Consider the following 24,171-nt stretch of genomic DNA (forward strand, 5'->3'; position numbering starts at 1 on the left):
TATATGAAAGAGTTGTACAGTAAATGGAAAGAAATGAAAACATATTGGGATAAAGGTCCACAAGGGCATTGAACCTGTGATTGAAAATTAGTTGAAACGGGGCATTATTATTAAGACACATTCGCCATATAACACACCTATTAATCCTATTCTCAAAGCAGATGGACAAAGTTGGCGACTGACACAAGATTTGAGGAAGATAAATGACCGGATCATACTGCTTTCACCAGTGGTACTGGATGTGGTAACTATAATAAATTCAATACCACCTACACATAAATTCTATACTGTCCTTGATATTGTCATGGAGTCAGTTCCCACCACCAACACACAACACACATCGTCACCGGATCTCCACGCTCCGCCCACTCGTTCCCAATCACCCGAATACTGATCAGCAGCACCTGCACCTCATCACACCAACACTATATGAACACTCATTCCCGCACTTCAGTGTCTGGTCTTGTTTGTACTTACGGACTCATTACCTCCTCCGATGTCTCCGTGTCTCCACTCCTTCGTCAAGTCTTGTCTTCCCTCATCGAACTATCTGCAAAAGAGAAAGGACTCTATTACTGTTCAGTTAAGTGACTATAATCAACATGCTCATATCTACAAACTACTTACCAGTGTTATTCCTGTGTTTGTGCCTCTGTCTCGAAATAAACAACCTGTTTTACATTTACCCTTTTGTGCCTGTCTGTGTCTGACAGAAGACCAGACCCAATGCAGAGCACCATGAACACAGGCGAGGATTGTACCCCGGATCCGTTTGCCTCTCTGGTGAACGCGGTACGATCCTCCCTCTCTGTACCATCCATGAGCACGTTACCTGCAGTCACTCCCGACCTCGTGCACGCCATTTGCCAAGCACTCCTTCACCCAGCACCCGCTGCAAGAACTTCTTCAGCTGCCTCTGCCAGTCCCATGGCCCGACCAGTGAAATTCACAGGCACGGCGGAGGACTGCAGCAGGTTTCTACTCCAATGCTCGCTATATCTAGAAGCACAGTCTCATCTCTTCGCTACGGAACGTGCCAGGGTGGCGTTGATCATCTTTCTGCTGTCAGGACGAGCTTTACAATGGGTGCAACCCCTCTGGGAATCTAACGCTCCGGTAACAGCCACTATTAACAACTTCTTCAGCCATTTCAGAGAGGTTTTCAGACAAAGCACAGCTGACCTGTCCGTACACGACCAACTGTTCAAAATACGACAAGGTGAAGAGACCGTGAGTATGTATGCACTCCGTTTCCGCACTTTGGCGGCTGCCAGTGGATGGAATGAGACGGCTCCGCATCGGCTGCCTGCATTCAGAGGAGATCACGTTCATGGTGCTGGAGGGATCCACGGCTGACATCATCCTGGGACGCCCCTAGTTAACACAACATCAACCTCAAGTACAATGGAACACCGGGGAGATCCTGAAATGGGGTGACAACTGTTTCCAATCCTGCTCATCTCCGATCCTGCAGCCACCTGTGAAGTTTCAATCTAACTCCTTCCATTCCAAGTGTGTTCCTCTTCTCTCTACCTCCATTGAAAGTCCAGAAACGGAAAGATCAGAAAGTGGAAATTCCTCCAGAATACCAGGCGTTCCAGGATGTCTTCAGTAAGCGATTGGCAACCCAACTTCCACCTCACCGGCCATGGGAAAGTGCCATCAACCTGCTACCTGGGGCTACTCTACCCAAGGGTAGAGTTTACCCTTTGTCCATCCCGGAGCAAAAGGCCATGGAGGTGTACGTAAAGGAAGCCCTTAATCAGTGATTCATCTGTCCATCGACTTCCCCTGCCACTTCAAGCTGCTTCTTCGTGGCCAAGAAGGACGGAGGCTTGAGGCCGTGCATTGACTACCGTCATCTGAACTCCCAGACTGTTAAATTCAGTTATCCCCTTCCTCTGGTCCCAGCGGCTCTGGAACAGCTCAGGGGAGCTTGCATCTTCTCCAAGCTGGACCTGAGGAGTGCGTATAACCTCATTCGTATCCGCCGGGGGGATGAGTGGAAGACTGCCTTCGTAACACCATCTGGCCACTACTAACATCTGTTCCTGTGGGAGTTTTGTGCATCTAGACAATGAGGACTGGTTGTTTGATTGGGAAACTAAGGTAATGCTCCCCAGCCTGCCCGTCTCCTGTGCTATCATCACTGCTGGTCCTGCCCAGCATAAAGCCTATTTCTTCACTCTGTATTGAGATTGTGTTGTTGTTGCTAATCCTGACCGGCCTCCCTCTCCTTCCTCCTCATCCAGATTCAGCTAGTCCTTCGGCCTCATGTTCGCTGATTTACCTGACCACTCCTCCCATTCTTGCCTCCCTGGTCTCATCCACCATCATCACCACCCTGGTCCCTTCCACCAGGGCTTCCTCCTTCACCAATCCTTCATCCACCTCCAGAACTACCTGCTCAGCCATTTTACGTCACGAGGCTGCACCTTCTCGAAGGAGAGCATTCTGTCACAGTTATGTGTTTAGTGTCATTTTCACAGACTTTGTCTCTTCAGTCACATATCTCTTTTGTTCTAAGTTCCCACCTGAACAAGATTTAATCATCACACCTGTTAGTCCTGTTCGTGATCTCTGTGTATTTAGTTCCTCAGTTTGATATGTTCAGGGTCCTGTATGTTTGCACAACTTGTGGAGTTTACTCATTCTTTGGATTTCCTAATTTGAGTTATTTAATCAGTCTTTTATTATTTGACCCTTTTGGCATTTCATCATCATCGGACTAAAAACATTAAAGTAATATGGTGCTTTTTTTGAAAAAAAATAAATAGATACTCACCCACACATCAAGCATGCAGAGATCATGGAGCAACCATCTGTCACTAAAACAGCCAATGCATGACAATGAAGATCAAGAAGTATGTGCACACTGTAGAAAATGTTATGTGATATCTACTGTTTTTTGGTGTGTATTTTGATCTTAACACCTTAACCTTATTAATTATTATTCTCAGGTTAGGTAAAGTAAGTCGAGTCTGGCCTAAATTATAAGCATTTAAAATTACTTACAATTTGGTCAGAAGACTCCTCTGTGGTACGTTCTTGTTCAAAGTCTTAAAACACTATAAATCAAGCCAAGGTAGGCAGCTTTTGTAATCAATTGAATTTCTTTTAATTGGTTACTTTTCTTTTTATAATAAACAAAAATGTAAAGGCAAATAAAACTTCATCATTAAGGTGTAAGATACAACAATCACTCTTTTGAGTCAAAGGTGTGGTCAGCTCTGGGCTTCCCATCTTCAGCTTGGGGTTTCATGTCCTCAGCTCTGGGCTTCTAGGCGTCGGGCTACTAACGTATCAGTATCCGAAGAGGCAATCAACTCATCAGTCTTTCATACTCCTGTTTATTGCAGACGTTGGGTTATCTTCTTGATTGACGTACGTTGTAACTTTCCCAAAGTTTCCAGATCCTTCTCAAGGCCTCGCAGGTGCAAGCTGTCTGGCTTTTGTGTCCTTGAACTCCAGTAAACTCATCCAAGATGGCTGATGTCCTTATAAGGTTCTAGGAGTAGAACCACAGTTCTCTGTGTCCTTGAGCACACACACATAGGACCACACACACATATCAAACAATAACTGTACATCTCTGGCCATACAGTATAATACATTTCTTAGAAACAAACAAAAATAAATAATAATAATATTGTAAGCAATGCCTAATTTTTAATACATTGGCCAAATGTGTAGCAACAGACTTCCAAAATCTAAACAAGGTAATTGCATTTTCTTGATTTAATACAACAAATAGACAAACGTGCTGCAAACTCCACAACACTTACAAAAAGATAAAAACGTGCTGCAAAAGCCCACAACACTTACAAAAAGACAAACGCGCTGCAAAAGCCACAACACTTACAAATAGACAAACGCGCTGCAACCTCCACAACACTTACAAAAAGACAAACGCGCTGCAACCTCCACAACACTTACAAAAAGACAAACGCGCTGCAACCTCCACAACACTTACAAATAGACAAACGCGCTGCAACCTCCACAACACTTACAAAAAGACAAACGCGCTGCAAACTCCACAACACTTACAAATAGACAAACGCGCTGCAACCTCCACAACACTTACAAAAAGACAAACGTGCTGCAAACTCCACAACACTTACAAATAGACAAACGCGCTGCAACCTCCACAACACTTACAAAAAGACAAACGCGCTGCAACCTCCACAACACTTACAAATAGACAAACGCGCTGCAAACTCCACAACACTTACAAAAAGACAAACGCGCTGCAACCTCCACAACACTTACAAATAGACAAACGCGCTGCAAACTCCACAACACTTACAAAAAGACAAACGCGCTGCAACCTCCACAACACTTACAAAAAGACAAACGCGCTGCAACCTCCACAACACTTACAAAAAGACAAACGCGCTGCAACCTCCACAACACTTACAAATAGACAAACGCGCTGCAAACTCCACAACACTTACAAAAAGATAAAAACGTGCTGCAAAAGCCCACAACACTTACAAAAAGACAAACGCGCTGCAACCTCCACAACACTTACAAAAAGACAAACGCGCTGCAACCTCCACAACACTTACAAATAGACAAACGCGCTGCAAACTCCACAACACTTACAAAAAGATAAAAACGTGCTGCAAAAGCCACAACACTTACAAATAGACAAACGCGCTGCAACCTCCACAACACTTACAAAAACACAAACGTGCTGCAAAAGCCCACAACACTTACAAATAGACAAACGCGCTGCAAACTCCACAACACTTACAAAAACACAAACGTGCTGCAAAAGCCACAACACTTACAAAAACACAAACGTGCTGCAAAAGCCCACAACACTTACAAATAGACAAACGCGCTGCAAACTCCACAACACTTACAAAAAGACAAACGCGCTGCAAAAGCCACAACACTTACAAAAACACAAACGTGCTGCAAAAGCCACAACACTTACAAAAACACAAACGCGCTGCAAAAGCCACAACACTTACAAAAACACAAACGTGCTGCAAAAGCCACAACACTTACAAAAACACAAACGCGCTGCAAAAGCCACAACACTTACAAAAACACAAACGCGCTGCAAAAGCCACAACACTTACAAAAACACAAACGTGCTGCAAAAGCCCACAACACTTACAAATAGACAAACGCGCTGCAAAAGCCCACAACACTTACAAAAGACAAACGCGCTGCAACCTCCACAACACTTACAAATAGACAAACGCGCTGCAAAAGCCCACAACACTTACAAAAAGACAAACGCGCTGCAAACTCCAAAACACTTACAAAAAGACAAACGCGCTGCAAAAGCCCACAACACTTACAAAAAGACAAACGCGCTGCAACCTCCACAACACTTACAAAAAGACAAACGCGCTGCAAAAGCCCACAACACTTACAAATAGACAAACGCGCTGCAACCTCCACAACACTTACAAAAAGACAAACGCGCTGCAAAAGCCCACAACACTTACAAATAGACAAACGCACACACACACTCTCTCTCTCTCTCTCTTTCCAACAAACGCGTGCAATCAAATGTATGCACCTTAATTCATGCATCCATTTTTAACATTGAAAGCGTTTTTTTGTTTTTGTTAAATGCTCCTTACATTTTGTTTAATGATTTAATTTTCTTTTCTTTACATGTGGGAAAAAATGCAGATTTGGGCACGTGGATGTGGAAAGAAACGCACTGTTATCTGGTGACACATTTTGGAACTTTTATTGCACTGCCATATCGTATGGTTTGGGAGTGACTGGAAAAAAAAAAAAAGTCTTTGCTTGAACCGTTTATCAGGACAGTCACCAATTATTCGAAACTGAGTTGACATTGCATTCAAGCTGTTTTCTCTCTGCTGGACTTATATGATAATTGTTGCTTCATTCTATGCAAATTTGTTACTCTGTTGATGTGAATTACATATATATATATATATATATATATATATATTCTGTTTTTTGTTTTTTTCACCTTTCCTTACCTTTTTATAATTAAATGAAATGAACTTGAGAATTTGAGTTTTGGTTATTGTAACTGGTGATTTTAGAGCTATCTGGGGAAATATTTAAAATTTGACAGTTTTTACTGTCTGGCGCCCGAACAAAAAAAATACTTTTGAGGTTAAAAGTGTACAGCTGGGTGTCGCCACCGTTACAAAACTCCACAACACTTACAAAAAGACAAACCCGCTGCAAATAGCACATACCAGGCCCAGCGATCTCAAGCCCTTTTGCGATGATCTGAATGATGATGATGATGATGATGATTAGGCTTCTTTTAGAATTAAATTAATAATTTAATTTGCCCCGCAATAATTCACGCATAACCGACGCGCTGATTAGATTAGATAACTCCTCATTTAAAAAAAAAAAAAAAAAAAAAAAACTTGTAACACCTACATCTCTTCTCATTTTTTTCAATACCTATGGGCCACAAGAGAAATATTAAGAAATAAATTAAGGTTAAATAGAGTTATCAGAACATGTTGAAGTAGAGCTCTCATCGCTGAGTTTTTACTTTCACTTTCTGCAGTGAATAATTTTTGTCTATTTGTAAGTGTTGTGGAGTTTGCAACGCGTTTGTCAATTTGTAAGTGCTGTGGAGTTTGCAGCGCGTTTGTCTTTTTGTAAGTGTTGTGGAGGTTGCAGCGCGTTTGTCAATTTGTAAGTGTTGTGGAGGTTGCAGCGCGTTTGTCTATTTGTAAGTGTTGTGGCTTTTGCAGCGCGTTTGTCTATTTGTAAGTGTTGTGGAGGTTGCAGCGCGTTTGTCTATTTGTAAGTGTTGTGGCTTTTGCAGCGCGTTTGTCTATTTGTAAGTGTTGTGGAGGTTGCAGCGCGTTTGTCTATTTGTAAGTGTTGTGGAGGTTGCAGCGCGTTTGTCTATTTGTAAGTGTTGTGGAGGTTGCAGCGCGTTTGTCTTTTTGTAAGTGTTGTGGCTTTTGCAGCGCGTTTGTCTATTTGTAAGTGTTGTGGAGGTTGCAGCGCGTTTGTCTATTTGTAAGTGTTGTGGCTTTTGCAGCGCGTTTGTCTATTTGTAAGTGTTGTGGAGGTTGCAGCGCGTTTGTCTATTTGTAAGTGTTGTGGAGGTTGCAGCGCGTTTGTCTTTTTGTAAGTGTTGTGGAGGTTGCAGCGCGTTTGTCTATTTGTAAGTGTTGTGGAGGTTGCAGCGCGTTTGTCTTTTTGTAAGTGTTGTGGAGGTTGCAGCGCGTTTGTCTATTTGTAAGTGTTGTGGCTTTTGCAGCGCGTTTGTCTTTTTGTAAGTGTTGTGGAGGTTGCAGCGCGTTTGTCTATTTGTAAGTGTTGTGGAGGTTGCAGCGCGTTTGTCTTTTTGTAAGTGTTGTGGAGGTTGCAGCGCGTTTGTCTATTTGTAAGTGTTGTGGAGGTTGCAGCGCGTTTGTCTTTTTGTAAGTGTTGTGGAGGTTGCAGCGCGTTTGTCTTTTTGTAAGTGTTGTGGAGGTTGCAGCGCGTTTGTCAATTTGTAAGTGTTGTGGGCTTTTGCAGCGCGTTTGTCTTTTTGTAAGTGTTGTGGAGGTTGCAGCGCGTTTGTCTATTTGTAAGTGTTGTGGAGGTTGCAGCGCGTTTGTCTTTTTGTAAGTGTTGTGGAGGTTGCAGCGCGTTTGTCAATTTGTAAGTGTTGTGGCTTTTGCAGCGCGTTTGTCTTTTTGTAAGTGTTGTGGAGGTTGCAGCGCGTTTGTCTATTTGTAAGTGTTGTGGAGGTTGCAGCGCGTTTGTCTTTTTGTAAGTGTTGTGGAGGTTGCAGCGCGTTTGTCTATTTGTAAGTGTTGTGGCTTTTGCAGCGCGTTTGTCTTTTTGTAAGTGTTGTGGAGGTTGCAGCGCGTTTGTCTATTTGTAAGTGTTGTGGAGGTTGCAGCGCGTTTGTCTTTTTGTAAGTGTTGTGGAGGTTGCAGCGCGTTTGTCAATTTGTAAGTGTTGTGGAGGTTGCAGCGCGTTTGTCTTTTTGTAAGTGTTGTGGAGGTTGCAGCGCGTTTGTCTATTTGTAAGTGTTGTGGAGGTTGCAGCGCGTTTGTCTTTTTGTAAGTGTTGTGGAGGTTGCAGCGCGTTTGTCTTTTTGTAAGTGTTGTGGAGGTTGCAGCGCGTTTGTCAATTTGTAAGTGTTGTGGAGGTTGCAGCGCGTTTGTCTTTTTGTAAGTGTTGTGGAGGTTGCAGCGCGTTTGTCTATTTGTAAGTGTTGTGGCTTTTGCAGCGCGTTTGTCTTTTTGTAAGTGTTGTGGCTTTTGCAGCGCGTTTGTCTATTTGTAAGTGTTGTGGCTTTTGCAGCGCGTTTGTCTATTTGTAAGTGTTGTGGAGGTTGCAGCGCGTTTGTCAATTTGTAAGTGTTGTGGAGGTTGCAGCGCGTTTGTCTTTTTGTAAGTGTTGTGGAGGTTGCAGCGCGTTTGTCTTTTTGTAAGTGTTGTGGAGGTTGCAGCGCGTTTGTCTTTTTGTAAGTGTTGTGGAGGTTGCAGCGCGTTTGTCTTTTTGTAAGTGTTGTGGAGGTTGCAGCGCGTTTGTCTATTTGTAAGTGTTGTGGAGGTTGCAGCGCGTTTGTCTATTTGTAAGTGTTGTGGAGGTTGCAGCGCGTTTGTCTTTTTGTAAGTGTTGTGGCTTTTGCAGCGCGTTTGTCTATTTGTAAGTGTTGTGGAGGTTGCAGCGCGTTTGTCTTTTTGTAAGTGTTGTGGAGGTTGCAGCGCGTTTGTCTATTTGTAAGTGTTGTGGCTTTTGCAGCGCGTTTGTCTATTTGTAAGTGTTGTGGAGGTTGCAGCGCGTTTGTCTTTTTGTAAGTGTTGTGGAGGTTGCAGCGCGTTTGTCAATTTGTAAGTGTTGTGGAGGTTGCAGCGCGTTTGTCTTTTTGTAAGTGTTGTGGAGGTTGCAGCGCGTTTGTCTTTTTGTAAGTGTTGTGGAGGTTGCAGCGCGTTTGTCTTTTTGTAAGTGTTGTGGCTTTTGCAGCGCGTTTGTCTATTTGTAAGTGTTGTGGAGGTTGCAGCGCGTTTGTCTTTTTGTAAGTGTTGTGGCTTTTGCAGCGCGTTTGTCTATTTGTAAGTGTTGTGGAGGTTGCAGCGCGTTTGTCTATTTGTAAGTGTTGTGGAGTTTGCAGCGCGTTTGTCTTTTTGTAAGTGTTGTGGAGGTTGCAGCGCGTTTGTCTATTTGTAAGTGTTGTGGAGGTTGCAGCGCGTTTGTCTTTTTGTAAGTGTTGTGGAGGTTGCAGCGCGTTTGTCTTTTTGTAAGTGTTGTGGCTTTTGCAGCGCGTTTGTCTATTTGTAAGTGTTGTGGAGGTTGCAGCGCGTTTGTCTATTTGTAAGTGTTGTGGAGGTTGCAGCGCGTTTGTCTATTTGTAAGTGTTGTGGCTTTTGCAGCGCGTTTGTCTATTTGTAAGTGTTGTGGAGGTTGCAGCGCGTTTGTCTATTTGTAAGTGTTGTGGAGGTTGCAGCGCGTTTGTCTTTTTGTAAGTGTTGTGGAGGTTGCAGCGCGTTTGTCTATTTGTAAGTGTTGTGGAGGTTGCAGCGCGTTTGTCAATTTGTAAGTGTTGTGGAGGTTGCAGCGCGTTTGTCTTTTTGTAAGTGTTGTGGAGGTTGCAGCGCGTTTGTCAATTTGTAAGTGTTGTGGCTTTTGCAGCGCGTTTGTCTTTTTGTAAGTGTTGTGGAGGTTGCAGCGCGTTTGTCTATTTGTAAGTGTTGTGGAGGTTGCAGCGCGTTTGTCTTTTTGTAAGTGTTGTGGAGGTTGCAGCGCGTTTGTCTATTTGTAAGTGTTGTGGCTTTTGCAGCGCGTTTGTCTTTTTGTAAGTGTTGTGGAGGTTGCAGCGCGTTTGTCTTTTTGTAAGTGTTGTGGAGGTTGCAGCGCGTTTGTCTATTTGTAAGTGTTGTGGAGGTTGCAGCGCGTTTGTCTTTTTGTAAGTGTTGTGGAGGTTGCAGCGCGTTTGTCTATTTGTAAGTGTTGTGGAGGTTGCAGCGCGTTTGTCAATTTGTAAGTGTTGTGGAGGTTGCAGCGCGTTTGTCTTTTTGTAAGTGTTGTGGAGGTTGCAGCGCGTTTGTCAATTTGTAAGTGTTGTGGCTTTTGCAGCGCGTTTGTCTTTTTGTAAGTGTTGTGGAGGTTGCAGCGCGTTTGTCTATTTGTAAGTGTTGTGGAGGTTGCAGCGCGTTTGTCTTTTTGTAAGTGTTGTGGAGGTTGCAGCGCGTTTGTCTATTTGTAAGTGTTGTGGCTTTTGCAGCGCGTTTGTCTTTTTGTAAGTGTTGTGGAGGTTGCAGCGCGTTTGTCTATTTGTAAGTGTTGTGGAGGTTGCAGCGCGTTTGTCTTTTTGTAAGTGTTGTGGAGGTTGCAGCGCGTTTGTCAATTTGTAAGTGTTGTGGAGGTTGCAGCGCGTTTGTCTTTTTGTAAGTGTTGTGGAGGTTGCAGCGCGTTTGTCTATTTGTAAGTGTTGTGGAGGTTGCAGCGCGTTTGTCTTTTTGTAAGTGTTGTGGAGGTTGCAGCGCGTTTGTCTTTTTGTAAGTGTTGTGGAGGTTGCAGCGCGTTTGTCAATTTGTAAGTGTTGTGGAGGTTGCAGCGCGTTTGTCTTTTTGTAAGTGTTGTGGAGGTTGCAGCGCGTTTGTCTATTTGTAAGTGTTGTGGCTTTTGCAGCGCGTTTGTCTTTTTGTAAGTGTTGTGGCTTTTGCAGCGCGTTTGTCTATTTGTAAGTGTTGTGGCTTTTGCAGCGCGTTTGTCTATTTGTAAGTGTTGTGGAGGTTGCAGCGCGTTTGTCAATTTGTAAGTGTTGTGGAGGTTGCAGCGCGTTTGTCTTTTTGTAAGTGTTGTGGAGGTTGCAGCGCGTTTGTCTTTTTGTAAGTGTTGTGGAGGTTGCAGCGCGTTTGTCTTTTTGTAAGTGTTGTGGAGGTTGCAGCGCGTTTGTCTATTTGTAAGTGTTGTGGAGGTTGCAGCGCGTTTGTCTATTTGTAAGTGTTGTGGAGGTTGCAGCGCGTTTGTCTTTTTGTAAGTGTTGTGGCTTTTGCAGCGCGTTTGTCTATTTGTAAGTGTTGTGGAGGTTGCAGCGCGTTTGTCTTTTTGTAAGTGTTGTGGAGGTTGCAGCGCGTTTGTCTATTTGTAAGTGTTGTGGCTTTTGCAGCGCGTTTGTCTATTTGTAAGTGTTGTGGAGGTTGCAGCGCGTTTGTCTTTTTGTAAGTGTTGTGGAGGTTGCAGCGCGTTTGTCAATTTGTAAGTGTTGTGGAGGTTGCAGCGCGTTTGTCTTTTTGTAAGTGTTGTGGAGGTTGCAGCGCGTTTGTCTTTTTGTAAGTGTTGTGGAGGTTGCAGCGCGTTTGTCTTTTTGTAAGTGTTGTGGCTTTTGCAGCGCGTTTGTCTATTTGTAAGTGTTGTGGAGGTTGCAGCGCGTTTGTCTTTTTGTAAGTGTTGTGGCTTTTGCAGCGCGTTTGTCTATTTGTAAGTGTTGTGGAGGTTGCAGCGCGTTTGTCTATTTGTAAGTGTTGTGGAGTTTGCAGCGCGTTTGTCTTTTTGTAAGTGTTGTGGAGGTTGCAGCGCGTTTGTCTATTTGTAAGTGTTGTGGAGGTTGCAGCGCGTTTGTCTTTTTGTAAGTGTTGTGGAGGTTGCAGCGCGTTTGTCTTTTTGTAAGTGTTGTGGCTTTTGCAGCGCGTTTGTCTATTTGTAAGTGTTGTGGAGGTTGCAGCGCGTTTGTCTATTTGTAAGTGTTGTGGAGGTTGCAGCGCGTTTGTCTATTTGTAAGTGTTGTGGCTTTTGCAGCGCGTTTGTCTATTTGTAAGTGTTGTGGAGGTTGCAGCGCGTTTGTCTATTTGTAAGTGTTGTGGAGGTTGCAGCGCGTTTGTCTTTTTGTAAGTGTTGTGGAGGTTGCAGCGCGTTTGTCTATTTGTAAGTGTTGTGGAGGTTGCAGCGCGTTTGTCAATTTGTAAGTGTTGTGGAGGTTGCAGCGCGTTTGTCTATTTGTAAGTGTTGTGGAGGTTGCAGCGCGTTTGTCAATTTGTAAGTGTTGTGGAGGTTGCAGCGCGTTTGTCTTTTTGTAAGTGTTGTGGAGGTTGCAGCGCGTTTGTCTTTTTGTAAGTGTTGTGGAGGTTGCAGCGCGTTTGTCTTTTTGTAAGTGTTGTGGAGGTTGCAGCGCGTTTGTCAATTTGTAAGTGTTGTGGAGGTTGCAGCGCGTTTGTCTATTTGTAAGTGTTGTGGCTTTTGCAGCGCGTTTGTCTATTTGTAAGTGTTGTGGAGGTTGCAGCGCGTTTGTCTTTTTGTAAGTGTTGTGGAGGTTGCAGCGCGTTTGTCTTTTTGTAAGTGTTGTGGAGGTTGCAGCGCGTTTGTCTTTTTGTAAGTGTTGTGGAGGTTGCAGCGCGTTTGTCTATTTGTAAGTGTTGTGGAGGTTGCAGCGCATGTGTTGTCAAACTGATGAAGATGTTTTCTTTATTTGCTGGTGTTTTTTCTATTTGCATGTGTTTTCTTCATTTGCAGCGCGTTGAGCTCTCTCGGCCACCGTACATTTTTGATTGTCAGACACATTCTCAGTATTTGCATTTATTTTAATAAAAATTACATATTCATGCTGCAAGTTAAAGTCATCAATGATTTCTTACTAAAGACATTAAAGGTATAGTTCTTCATGATGTTCCAAACTTGTATTACTTACTTTTTTCTGTGGAATGCAAAAGAAGATATTTTAAAGAATGTTTCATCTGTTTTGTCCATACAATGCATTGGATCCCATTGACTTTTTATTGTATTGACAAAAACATGGTCAGTTTTCAAAATATCATCTTCCACAGAAGAAATCATGCAGGTTTGGAATGACACGAGGGTGAGTAGGAAACAATTTTTTTCTTTACATTGTGTTGACAATTTTAGTAAATCATGTCCTCAATTTGTTCACTCTCTGTATCTTTCTCTCTCAACAACAGTCTAAAATTGTTTTTAATATTAATAAACAACACCTGGAATAGGGCTGCACGATTATGACAAAAATCATAATTGTCGATTATTCCCTTAAAATTGTAATTGCGATTATTAATTATGATTATCACAATTTACATTGAATGATGTTTTGAATAGCTTCCATGAAGCAATAATAATTTTTTACTTGGCCTGCTTGATTTCAAATGGTAAATTGAATTTTAAAAAAACAAGTTAACAGTAATAAGAAAAAATGAACAAATTACTAACAATAGCACAAATAAATACAATAGAATAAAGATAGAAATTAAATAGACTGCTTTCTTTTTTTCAGGTAGGTCTAACAGTAGTGATCAGGTAAGAAACTGAATAAAGAAACAACGTAATCAAATAACATTGGATAATCTTCATTGTAAAAATTAAATACAGATTAATCAGTTAAAGTGACAGAAGTTAATCAGTCAAGAGCAGTAAGTGATTTTTTTATTTTTATTTTTTTTATTTTTTTTTTTTTTATTCTTTTGTTGTTTGATTAACATTAATAACATAGAGAGCGGCATGTTTATTCGGCTACTGTCCCTTTAAGATTTGACAGACACATTCTTCCTGAACTGTTTTACGTTAATACTCACCATGATGGGCATTGTGACATTCTTTCTGAGTGTATTTGACCATTAATAATCCGCGAAAAAGAGCTTATTTTGACCAAAATAACTTATTGGGCCAAAAACCTGTACACAGAATCTCTCAGACTACAATCTGCATTTAGAAGGATGTACTGTTACTCCATCCTCGACAGTTAAAGACCTGGGTGTTATATTAGACAGCAACTTGTCCTTTGAAAATCATATTTCATATGTTACAAAAACAGCCTTCTTCCACCTCAGAAACATTGCTAAGATACGGAATATGTTATCTGTTTCTGATGCAGAAAAGTTAGTTCATGCTTTCATGACGTCTAGACTAGATTACTGTAATGCATTACTAGCTGGTTGTCCTGCTTCCTCAATAAACAAGCTACAATTGGTACAAAATGCAGCTGCTAGAGTTCTTACCAGGTCAAGAAAATATGATCATATAACACCAATTTTATCATCTCTTCACTGGTTACCTATTAAGTTCCGTATCGATTATAAAGTACTGCTAATGACCTATAAGGCTCTAAATGGTTTAGCTCATGTGTACTTAACCGATCTTCTATCGCCCTACAATCCTTCACGCTCTTTAAGATCACAAAACTCTGGACTTCTGGTTGTACCTAGGATAGCTAAGTCCTCTAAAGGAGGGAGAGCGTTTTCACATTTGGCTCCTAAACTCTGGAATAGCCTTCCTGATAATGTTCGGGGCTCAGACTCGCTCACCCAGTTTAAATCTAGATTAAAGACACATCTCTTCAGCCAAGCATTCACATAATCCATCTCATATCAGATCAATTGCACATGACTATCTTTGCTTAATGTTATGAACAGCAGCTATGCTAATAATTCTCCATTTGCTTTTCTGTTTTACCTCGGGACGGGCGTACTGACTAGAGAGTACATCAGTTTCAGTTTGGATCCAGCCTCTTAAGAAGACCTCAGATGACTAAAACTTTGGAAGAGACGGCGCCAACTCCTGCGATGACTTCAGAAGATGCAACATCTGGATCAACACGCACATTCCCAAATTTCTATATATCCTAATTATTATTAATATGTAATTCATTTTTCCAGGAGCTCTTTGCTTCTACCTTCAATTAAATTGCTAACAGTGATTGTAAATTAATTGCCTAAATTATTACATTATTAGCTAACTGCATTCTCCAAATTGTAATGTTGACATGTATTCTCTGTAAAGCTGCTTTGAAACGAATGTATTGTGAAAAGCGCTATACAAATAAATGTGAATTGAATTGAATTGAATTATTTTGGCGCTTGTATGTCAAAGGCGGCTTTATTATGTGTCTGCGCTTCGTGTGAGCGCGAAATCTGCAGGAATGAATAGAATTATGCGCAATCCCGCGCCGAAGTTCAGGCCCGGTCACACCAACACTATTAAACCTTAGATCATGAGACGATTGAATGAGAGGAGGCGGCGCGTGCGTTTCAACTCGCTGTCAGAGAGGAGAGCAAGAACACGCAGCTGGTATCGGTGTATCGATACTGCAGAAAGGAGTGGTATCCTTTCTGATATTTCAGTATAGATACATATAGAATATACATATAGTGTGCGTTCGACATTTCAGCGTACACCTACGTCACTGGTAGCTCCTTTTGTGCTGGGCTGGACCTTTTACACTCTGAAGTAGTCGTGATTCGCCTCTCACAACGTGACATGCTCATAACACACCTCTTAAACATGTAGAATAATCTAAGTGGATGTTTTTTTCCTCACTTTAGATAAAAAAGCGCACAAAAAGCGGCCAGGCCACAGCTTCCGAAGTGGAAACTCCTGTTAAATCATGGCTCCATAATGCAAGAGAACGGGATGGTGGAAGGAGCAGAAGAACCAGAAGACTGGAAATCAGGCAAAGATCTACTGGTACCCGAGGGGATTGATTGATTTATTTTATTAGAGGATTCAATCATCTGTGATGTGGTTATAATTGGTGATTTTTCTGTTTTATAAAACATAAGTTTTTTTTTTGTTTTGAAAAAAAAAAAAAAAAAAGTATTCAGCAAGGATGCATGAAATTGATCAAAAGTGACAGTAAAGACTTTTACATGGTTACATGAAAAAATCTATTTCAAATAAATGCTGCTCTTTTGAAAGTTCTGTTCAAAGAATCCTAAAAAAATTTTTTTTTCCCGATTTACACAAAAATATGCACAATTATTTTCAACACTGATTATAAGAAATGTTTCTTGAGCAGAAATCACTCATCTCCATCCACAAATGAATGATTTCTGAATGATCATGTGACACTGACAACTGGACGCAGGCTGCTGAAAATTAAGTTTTAACATCACAGGAAAATTGTTGTAAATATAATTTATCCTGCAGCATCAGTGTTAAGGCTGGCCGTGACATGTATAAACCTGCATATTTATGATATTTTTACATTTATAAAGGGCATTTTCCCCATTATTAAATAAATGCTTAATCTTTCATTTTAAATTCTTAAATTTGATAAATAAATTAAATTAGTGTAATAAGACACTATAGGACTGTTACCAGTCAAATTAAATAATTTACACTGAAAAATTACAACTGCATTTAAAAATGTTGTGAGATTAGATAATAAAAAAATGTCGGAAAGAATGATACTTTTAAACATGAAACTAAACTGCCAGTAGGTCTTAATGTCATTAAGTCATTAATTCAAACATTGAAATGAAATCAGTGTCACATTTTCAATTGTGATGGTATTCAGGACTCTTGGTCATGTTAGTTCACCCAAAAATGAAAATTCTGTCATTTATTATTCATCCTCATGTCGTTCCACACCCGTAAGACCTTCATTCATCTTCAGAACACAAATTAAGATATTTTTGATAAAATCCAATGGCTCGTGAGGCCTGCATAGAGAGTAAGTTAATTTAGACTTTCAAATGCCCAGAAAGGTAACTGTTACTAAAAACATGCTTAAAACAGTTCATGTGACTACAATGGTTCAACCTTAATGTTATGAAGCAACGAGAATACTTGTGCGCCAAAAAAACAATATAACGACTTTATACAACATTATCTAGCACTCGTCACTGAACTAAACACTGCTTCATGAAGCTTCGAAGCTTTATGAATCTTTTGTTTCGAATCATTCGTTCAGACAGAGCGTGTATCAAACTGCCAAAGTCACTTGTACCATTGAAATCTTAAAACACATGATGCAATGAAGCCTTGTTTACTGAAATCACGTAACTTTGGCAGTTTGAGATCGTATGATACATTCTCATTATTTAGTCTTTTTGGTGCACGAAAAGTATTCTCGTTGCTTCATAACATTAAGGTTGAACCATTGTAGTCACATGAACTGTTTTAAATATGTTTTTAGTAACAGTTACCTTTCTGGGCATTTGAAAGTCTAAGTTAACTTGTTCTCAGTGCAGGCCTCACGAGCCATTGGATTTTATCAAAAATATCTTAACTTGTGTTCTGAAGATAAACAAAGGTCTTACGGGTGTGGAACGACATGAGGGTGAGTAATTAATAACAGAATTTTAATTTTGGGGTGAACTAACCCTAAAACCGAGTTTCTTTGAGTGAGCTGGGCACATTTGTTGTGATTTTTCCTCGAGAGGCTGTGCGAGTCTCAACAGCGCAACCTTGTTACCGTCAGTACATTATATATTATATTATTATTCACTATCAGTAGCCATTTACACTAAATTCATGTTTTTGGTGATTCCCTAGTTATTTTTTGCTTTTGGCGTTTTTATCAGGCTGCTTGTCCAGTTGGGCAAATACAATTCTCTTTCACTTGCCCCTTCAAAAAATCCACTTGTCCTGGACAAGCATTAATGTCGAGCCCTGCAGTTATTTTAAGTTAATATTATTTCAGAATATTACTCTTTTTAATGTTTTTTTTTTTTTTTTTTTTTTTTTTTTAATCAAATAAATGCAGCCTTGATGAGCAGAAAGAACTTCTTTCAAAAGCATTTGAAAAATATTACTGAACTTTTGAATGGTAATGTGTATATATATATATATATATATATATATATATATTTATTTATTTTTATTTTTTTTACATGAATGTGAATAAATGAAATTATTTGAAACGTATGACTTTTAATTTATTCTTTCAACATGTGAACTTCTTTTGTGTGTGTTGTGGCAAATGCAAAGTAGAACCAAACTAATATTGTTGTTTGTTAAAGCCAAAGGTATGTTCTTACACATCTGTGCATTGTTCACAGTATACCCACTCTTTTCCCAGTGTACCCACAGTATACCCACACTTTGCCCACAGTGTGGGGATGCTGTGGGCCCACAAATGGCCCCAACAGGGGCCCACTCTGCTTAGTGTGGGCCAGCCCACAGTCAGCCCACACTTTGGGCTGTCCCACTGTCCCATATTGTTAAAAAATTAATATTAAAAAAACTACATCTGATCAGTCTAAAAAGATATAGCAACTAACTAGAGACCAGGACCCATGTCTGTGGCGAGTTTGGTGCTTGTAGATTAAAGCTCTAGGATGTTTAAGTAGAATATCAATATGTTGGCTTGTGCCAAGCCAACATAATAAATGCTGTAGACGTGCAGTTCATTATTAGTTCATGTTAACTAATGTTGTTAAATAATATTAACTTATGAACCTTACTGTAAAGTGTTACCATTACATTTTATGGACAAGACTTTTTCTTTTTTTTTTTTTTACTCACAAGCCTGTAATAAGATAGGAATTATAATTTGGTGGATGATTAAAAATATTTGGTAACCACTCATAGGTATCTTATTGAATAAAGGCGATTCATAATCATAATTGTCGTCTGAGCCCTATGCCCTTTCTCATATCTTATCTGAGCACAAAACACTGCTTGGACCGAGGTAACTAGAGATTACGGCAGATCCAGTTTGGATCCAAACTCTTACGAAGATTTCAGATGATCCAACACCTGCAACGACTTCAGATGACTCCAACTCCAAATCAACAAAACTATCAATTTTTCCATATATTTTAATCATATGATTGCAGCATGTAATCACTGTAACTTGCTCATTGTTTCTGCTTAAATGAATACATCAGCAAACTTTATGATTTGTGTTATCTTAGAATTGTACATTTATGCCATATGTACATTACTTTCTCACAATCATTTCTGATAACAGATTACTCTTAATTTTAATGTGTGCATTTTCTGTAAAGCTGCTTTAAAACTACACCACCAAATCAGAAAAAGTTGGGATGTTTTGTGAAAAACCAGTGATTTGTTAATTCTCTTTAACTTTTATTTAATGGACAAAAGTACAAAGAAAGATTTCCAATGTATTCACTGGCCATGTAATTGTAACACATTGCTCATGCAGGAACACACAACAAAGGAGATTAGATTCAAATAAGTCTTTACTTAGGAAATCCAACAGGTACAGGCAGGAACGCAACACAACACAGGATATACGAGACCGGACAATGAACATAGGGAAGACAGGAACTTAAATACTCAGATGATTAACTAAAATGACATACAGCTGTGAATGATCATGTTAGTGTCCATGGTGATAGATAATGGCGGGAAAACCACTTTTAGCATAGCTTAGCATAGTTCATTGAATCTGATTAGACCGTTAGCATCTCGCTCAAAAATGACCAAAGAGTTTCAATATTTTTCCTATTTAAATCTTGACTCTTCTGTAGTTACATCGTGTACTAAGACCGAAGGAAAATGAAAAGTTATGATTTTCTAGGCCGATATGGCTAGGAACTATACTCTCATTCTGGCGTAATAATCAAGGAACTTTGCTGCCGTACCATGAGTGCAGCAGGCGCAATGATATTACACAGCGCCTGTGACCCCCTGCTTGCACAGGGAGTGCCTTGCAATCATGGAGACATTTGTGAGAGACGCTGCGTAATATCATTGCGCCTGTGAGAGTATATGAGAGTATAGTTCCCTATGGGAACTGTTGTTAACTAATTGTGAACTAATCATTAATTGGTTGCACAATGTTTCTCCTGTTTTCCACGTCAGTGCTGTTGATAATATCTGCACACTTTCATCTTCCAACAGAGATTTCAGCTAATTCAAACACACTGGATCTCACAGCACTGTTGTGGTGTCATGTGAACGATGTCTGAGCTGCAAGCTGGTAAACGGTCTGTGCGGTACGGTTTAAATGAGTAGCGCTCTTTCGTTCCAAATTTGGAGTGCTCTGTAGTGCAATCTTTAACTAAATGTAGTTGCACCTGTAGGAAAAAAGCTACAGCTGAAAAAAAATATCTGAAAGACTATCACGAATACCGTAAAACAAGCGTAATGCTAGATAGTTATTTCAGACTAGGCATAGTTTATCACCTCCATAAGGTAATAGTACATCTTTCCGTTGACTGTCACTGGGACTTTAAATTTTGAACCGTCACTGCAGAAACTGTATTTAACCCAACAGTTGGTTTATTACTAATAATAACCCAACAATGTTAAAAAATGACATAACATTTTTAGAAAATAACTCAACACTGTGACCAAATATGTTTAACCTAACGGTTGGGTTAAAAAAACAAACAAAAAAAACAACATTTTTTACTTTGTTTTTTTTTTTTTTTATTTCATTTCATTTGCAACTATAAAGAAGCAAGAAATGTTTCCAGCTGGTTTTGGGTTTTTAAAAACACATTAATAATATTTTACTTGAACCACAGAACATTAAACAAAGACTGTCATGGTAATGAAAAAATGCCTGTCTTAAATCTGATGTTGGATTAATAGTATGTAACAGCATTTATTTAACAGTTTTTACTTTATAGCTGGGCTTTTGTCTTGATGGGTCATCAAAGAGTTTGTGATTCTCAATACTCAGAAAATAAACAGTTTATGTTTTTCTCTTCAAACAGATACTTCAGTTCAGATGAGTTTAGTTTATTCCAGTATTTTGAAGTGTTTAATTAGGCATTTGTTTGTCATGATCGGCATCACGTTTCTGCCGAGGTGTTTCCAGTGGCTCTTATTCCAGATCCTGTTTTCCCAGCAGAACCAGCCTGATCTGATCTTTCCTCTCAGGAACCTGATGAATCTGGATCTTCAGCTGGAGACTCTTCTGAAACTACATTAGAAATATCAAATAAATCTCTATGATTCTTCATTGAAAATTAGTGTGACATGCTTGTGATTTTACCTGGACTGTGGTGGAATCACCTGCCTAACTCAACTCAAGCTGCTGACACTTTAGCCATTTTCAAGAAACTGAAGACGCATCTTTTTCACCAACACTTGACTCATTAATACTGACACTTACTATTCTATATATCTATTAAAAAAAACTTGCTAGATGTACTGTGCTGGACAAACTGGGACTGGTCACAGCACTTGCATATTGTTGCCCTACTGTTGTTTGATTTCTTCTATTGCTCTCCTCATTTGTAAGTCACTTTGGATAAAAGCGTCTGCTAAATGATTAAATGTAAATGTATCTGCCATAAGTTTGTATTATTAAAGTCATTTACAACAAAAAACAACTTACAATTGACAATATTGACTTTGCTGTTGCTCCTCTTCATTCGTTTCATGATAAATTTCCCTCCGTTCTCCATCATTATTCCTTCAATCTTCTGCAGTAGTCCTTGTATCTGACCATCTGATTTACTCTGGATATTGAAACAGTAAAATCTTCCTCCACATTCAGTCAACAGTCGCTGGAGATCAGCACGATCTTTCTGTTTTAGATGTTCATCAGTGGTCTGTTCCAGATCCTCCAGCTCATCTCCATGTGTGAACAGAATCATGATGTACTTCTGAACTTCAGGACCAAATACATCTTTAATATAATACAGGATCTCTTCCTCATTTCCCACAGGTTCCTCTAGAGGAACGGTGAGCAGAACTGAACTGAGACCTGCTGAACATCCAGAGACCAGCTGCTCTTTCAGCATCTCCAGCTTCTCTTTATTCAGATCTGGAGAAATAGTCACACACACCTGCTTCTCTCCAATCTGTGTTTTACCATCACACACTTCAGACACATGCTCTTTAAACCTTGTTTCTCCCAATATAGTGTTTCCTGATGAGCTTTTCCCAGAAGACTTTCTGCCTATCAGAAGAACCCGGATCACTGGATCATCTGGACTAGAGCTGATCTCTGACATCTCTGAAATAAAAATATGAAATAAGACATCAGGTCAGGTTGTTATTCTTCTCATTGCAGGTCAAGCGTAAGGAGAGAACAAACGCCTATGTGTCACAAACATTTATATTGTTTTGCTAAGTGTGTAAATGAGTCTTAAAGGAGGTGTGTGTGGATTTTATTTCCACTGCAATGAACACTACTGTAATCCTTCAAAAAACTCTACTACACCATTACTACACACTACACCATTAGTGTGACATAATATGTTTGATAACACTGGACTACAGCCAAAATGCTTCTGAAATAAATATAGTCCAACTTTACTAACTCTGGGTCACTGAGAACCAAAACTGATGATTGACTGTAGTTTACAAGATTTATTGGTCAGTATTCAACCCTTGACTTGGGATTGGCTGAGGATGTGAGTAATAAAGGGAAGAGATCTCTATTTAAAACGGAAATGACTGAAATACAAATGTGACTGGATCTATCAATAAATCTATGACTGGGTTTTGACAGTACCTGATTTTTAGCCAAAACAATGAATGATGCAATCAGAAGTAGTATTGCATCATACAGACTATTGCTGGACAGAGACAAGAGATGCTCAGTTTAATGACAATAAACAAGCCAAGAAGCACCTACACTGAATAGGACTAAAATATGTACACAATAGATTTTCCCCTTTTGTTTCATAATAAATTTGATTTGTATATTCTTTATACTGATTTTTACAAGTGAAATGTTACATAAACAAGAAAGGTGGCAGGTACTATCTACACAATATTGTTACGGCTGATGTCGTTTTGTGTTGCTGTTTGTTTGCTCCTTTTCTTGTTCACTTTTACTCTCACTTTCTTAGCTCTGCGCCATTGGTTCTGATCCCTGTCAATCATATTTGGAGGCGATGACGTCATCAATGGAAGAGGGGAGTTGATGTCAATCCAGTGCGACTCATGGCTGTTCCCTACTGATCCTCACTCGTTCAGGGAAAGATAACTGTCAGCCTTCATGTGCTCTTGGAATCGTACATAGGCTAATAGTTTCCTAGTTTTAAAAAATCAGACATGAACACCCTCTCAGGTCAAAATGTGAATGTGATGAGCTCGTATCACGACTTCAGATGTGGGAAGTACGGAATTTCCGATACCACACAAGTATTTTGTTTTCTTTTGGTGTATGAGTTTTCTCACTGTATCATTGTAAATAAACACTTGTTGTTTTTTGCCTTTAGGCTTTGGTTTCATGTGCTTGCTCTGGCATCGGACCGAAGTCAGACCCCGACATTTAATGTTATTCTCCGCCATATCCCTTCATAACGACAGGGGACGAAACAATACACATAGAAGTAAAATGTAAAAACTTGAATTGATCCTTACAGAAGCCCTAAGGGAACACGGTGATGGGTAAATGAGACGGGAGGAATAACTATACTTGTGTACCGTGAATGTGATAAATGTGCTTTTCCTTCAGCCTGACCGGTTTACCAGTGCTTCTGTTGTAAAATGTGCCAATGAGTCTTGATTGTGGGGTTTATAGATGTGGTCAGAAAGGATGTCATGCCCCCCAGTTGGGGAAAATGAAGCATTTTCATTTGCCTTCTTTTTTTGTAGTTTGCAGATAAACATAAAATCAGTTCTGGATTTTTTTTCTACATCATTTGAAGTGCAAAACATAAATAAATCATACAACAGTTTGTCTCAATGTTTTCATTGAAAAAAGCAAAGTTTTATATATTTGTCCCCATTTTCCTTATTAGAATGAATAACACATTTCCCAGCTATAGCCTGCCATTCTAAAAATGTTCCTGACTGACAACAGAAACTTGTCCCGAAAAATCTAAGAAACACGCAGATAACAACTCTATCATATCAGAGAGAAAAATCTGTTTAGCTACAACAATATTTGTTCAAATACAGAATGACATAATTTACAGTCGCTGTTCATGAAGATATTCTTACCTGTAGGAGATGAAGGTCCCTCTGCCATCTTTAGTGAATCCAGACAGTTTACGTGTTCAATATAAAGATTTTTAGAAAACAAATACAGTAAACATTAATAAATCAAACTATTTATATGCCACGTGGTTCAGGAAAACCCCGAGCTGTTGAGTTTAGTTTTACTTTCACTTTCTCATGCTCCTCCTCACTGCTGTTACCCGTTAGATCAGGCACCCTATATAACACTGACCAAACTCACATGATCTCACATCAAACACAGAAACTGATGCTTTCTGATCTAACCAGCTTCACACACTGAATACAGAAATGAGAAACACAAGTCTATTGCAAGACCTGTAACGGCTAACTTAATCACCTGCTCACCTCTCAGCCTATCGTGTGATGGCAGTGACATCAGTCGCAACATTCCCTAGTCTGCCTTCTCTTAAAAAAATACACTTTTATCAAGCTGAAATCTACATATAGTTCCCAAAGAAAGTATTGTTTAGTGTAAAACATGCTGAAGATTAATTCAATGATTAGCGATTTCCCAAAAAAGCTGTTTAATCAGCATAGTGAAGCCTCTCATCCATTGACTTCCATTCAATAAATGCCCTCTGGTCTCCTTCCCTGTGTACCGCCGGGGGCGGAGCGTTAGCTTTAGCCGTTACA

At 39.9% G+C, this 24,171-nt stretch overlaps 2 protein-coding genes and 1 long non-coding RNA gene across 4 annotated transcripts in view; 2 read left to right on the forward strand and 1 right to left on the reverse strand.

Annotated features, from left to right (window-relative positions):
* The window catches only part of LOC127509922 (uncharacterized), a 44,085-nt gene extending 40,918 nt beyond the window's left edge, over nt 1-3,167 (forward strand). For both annotated transcript variants that reach the window (XM_051889281.1, XM_051889284.1), the window contains one exon: nt 2,961-3,167. The gene's annotated coding sequence lies outside the window, so the exon portion shown is untranslated. The remainder of the gene's footprint in view (nt 1-2,960) is intronic.
* A 3,509-nt stretch (nt 3,168-6,676) lies between these two features.
* Nucleotides 6,677-10,219, forward strand: LOC127510107 (uncharacterized). The gene is made up of 3 exons (XR_007929490.1): nt 6,677-6,746; nt 9,708-9,781; nt 10,078-10,219. It is a non-coding gene; the product is annotated as an uncharacterized LOC127510107 (long non-coding RNA).
* Nucleotides 10,220-18,827: 8,608 nt separating this feature from the next.
* On the reverse strand, nt 18,828-23,823 carry LOC127510034 (uncharacterized). Its single transcript, XM_051889522.1, has 3 exons — nt 23,521-23,823; nt 20,957-21,580; nt 18,828-20,539 (listed from the first exon to the last, which is right to left on the reverse strand). The coding sequence occupies exons 1-3, from the start codon at nt 23,546-23,548 to the stop codon at nt 20,493-20,495; spliced, it is 699 nt and encodes a 232-aa protein (XP_051745482.1). The 5' UTR covers nt 23,549-23,823; the 3' UTR covers nt 18,828-20,492.
* Between the last annotated feature and the right edge of the window lie 348 nt (nt 23,824-24,171).

The sequence above is a fragment of the Ctenopharyngodon idella genome, chromosome 3 (assembly GCF_019924925.1).
Source record: "Ctenopharyngodon idella isolate HZGC_01 chromosome 3, HZGC01, whole genome shotgun sequence".
In the NCBI taxonomy this organism is placed as follows: domain Eukaryota; kingdom Metazoa; phylum Chordata; class Actinopteri; order Cypriniformes; family Xenocyprididae; genus Ctenopharyngodon; species Ctenopharyngodon idella.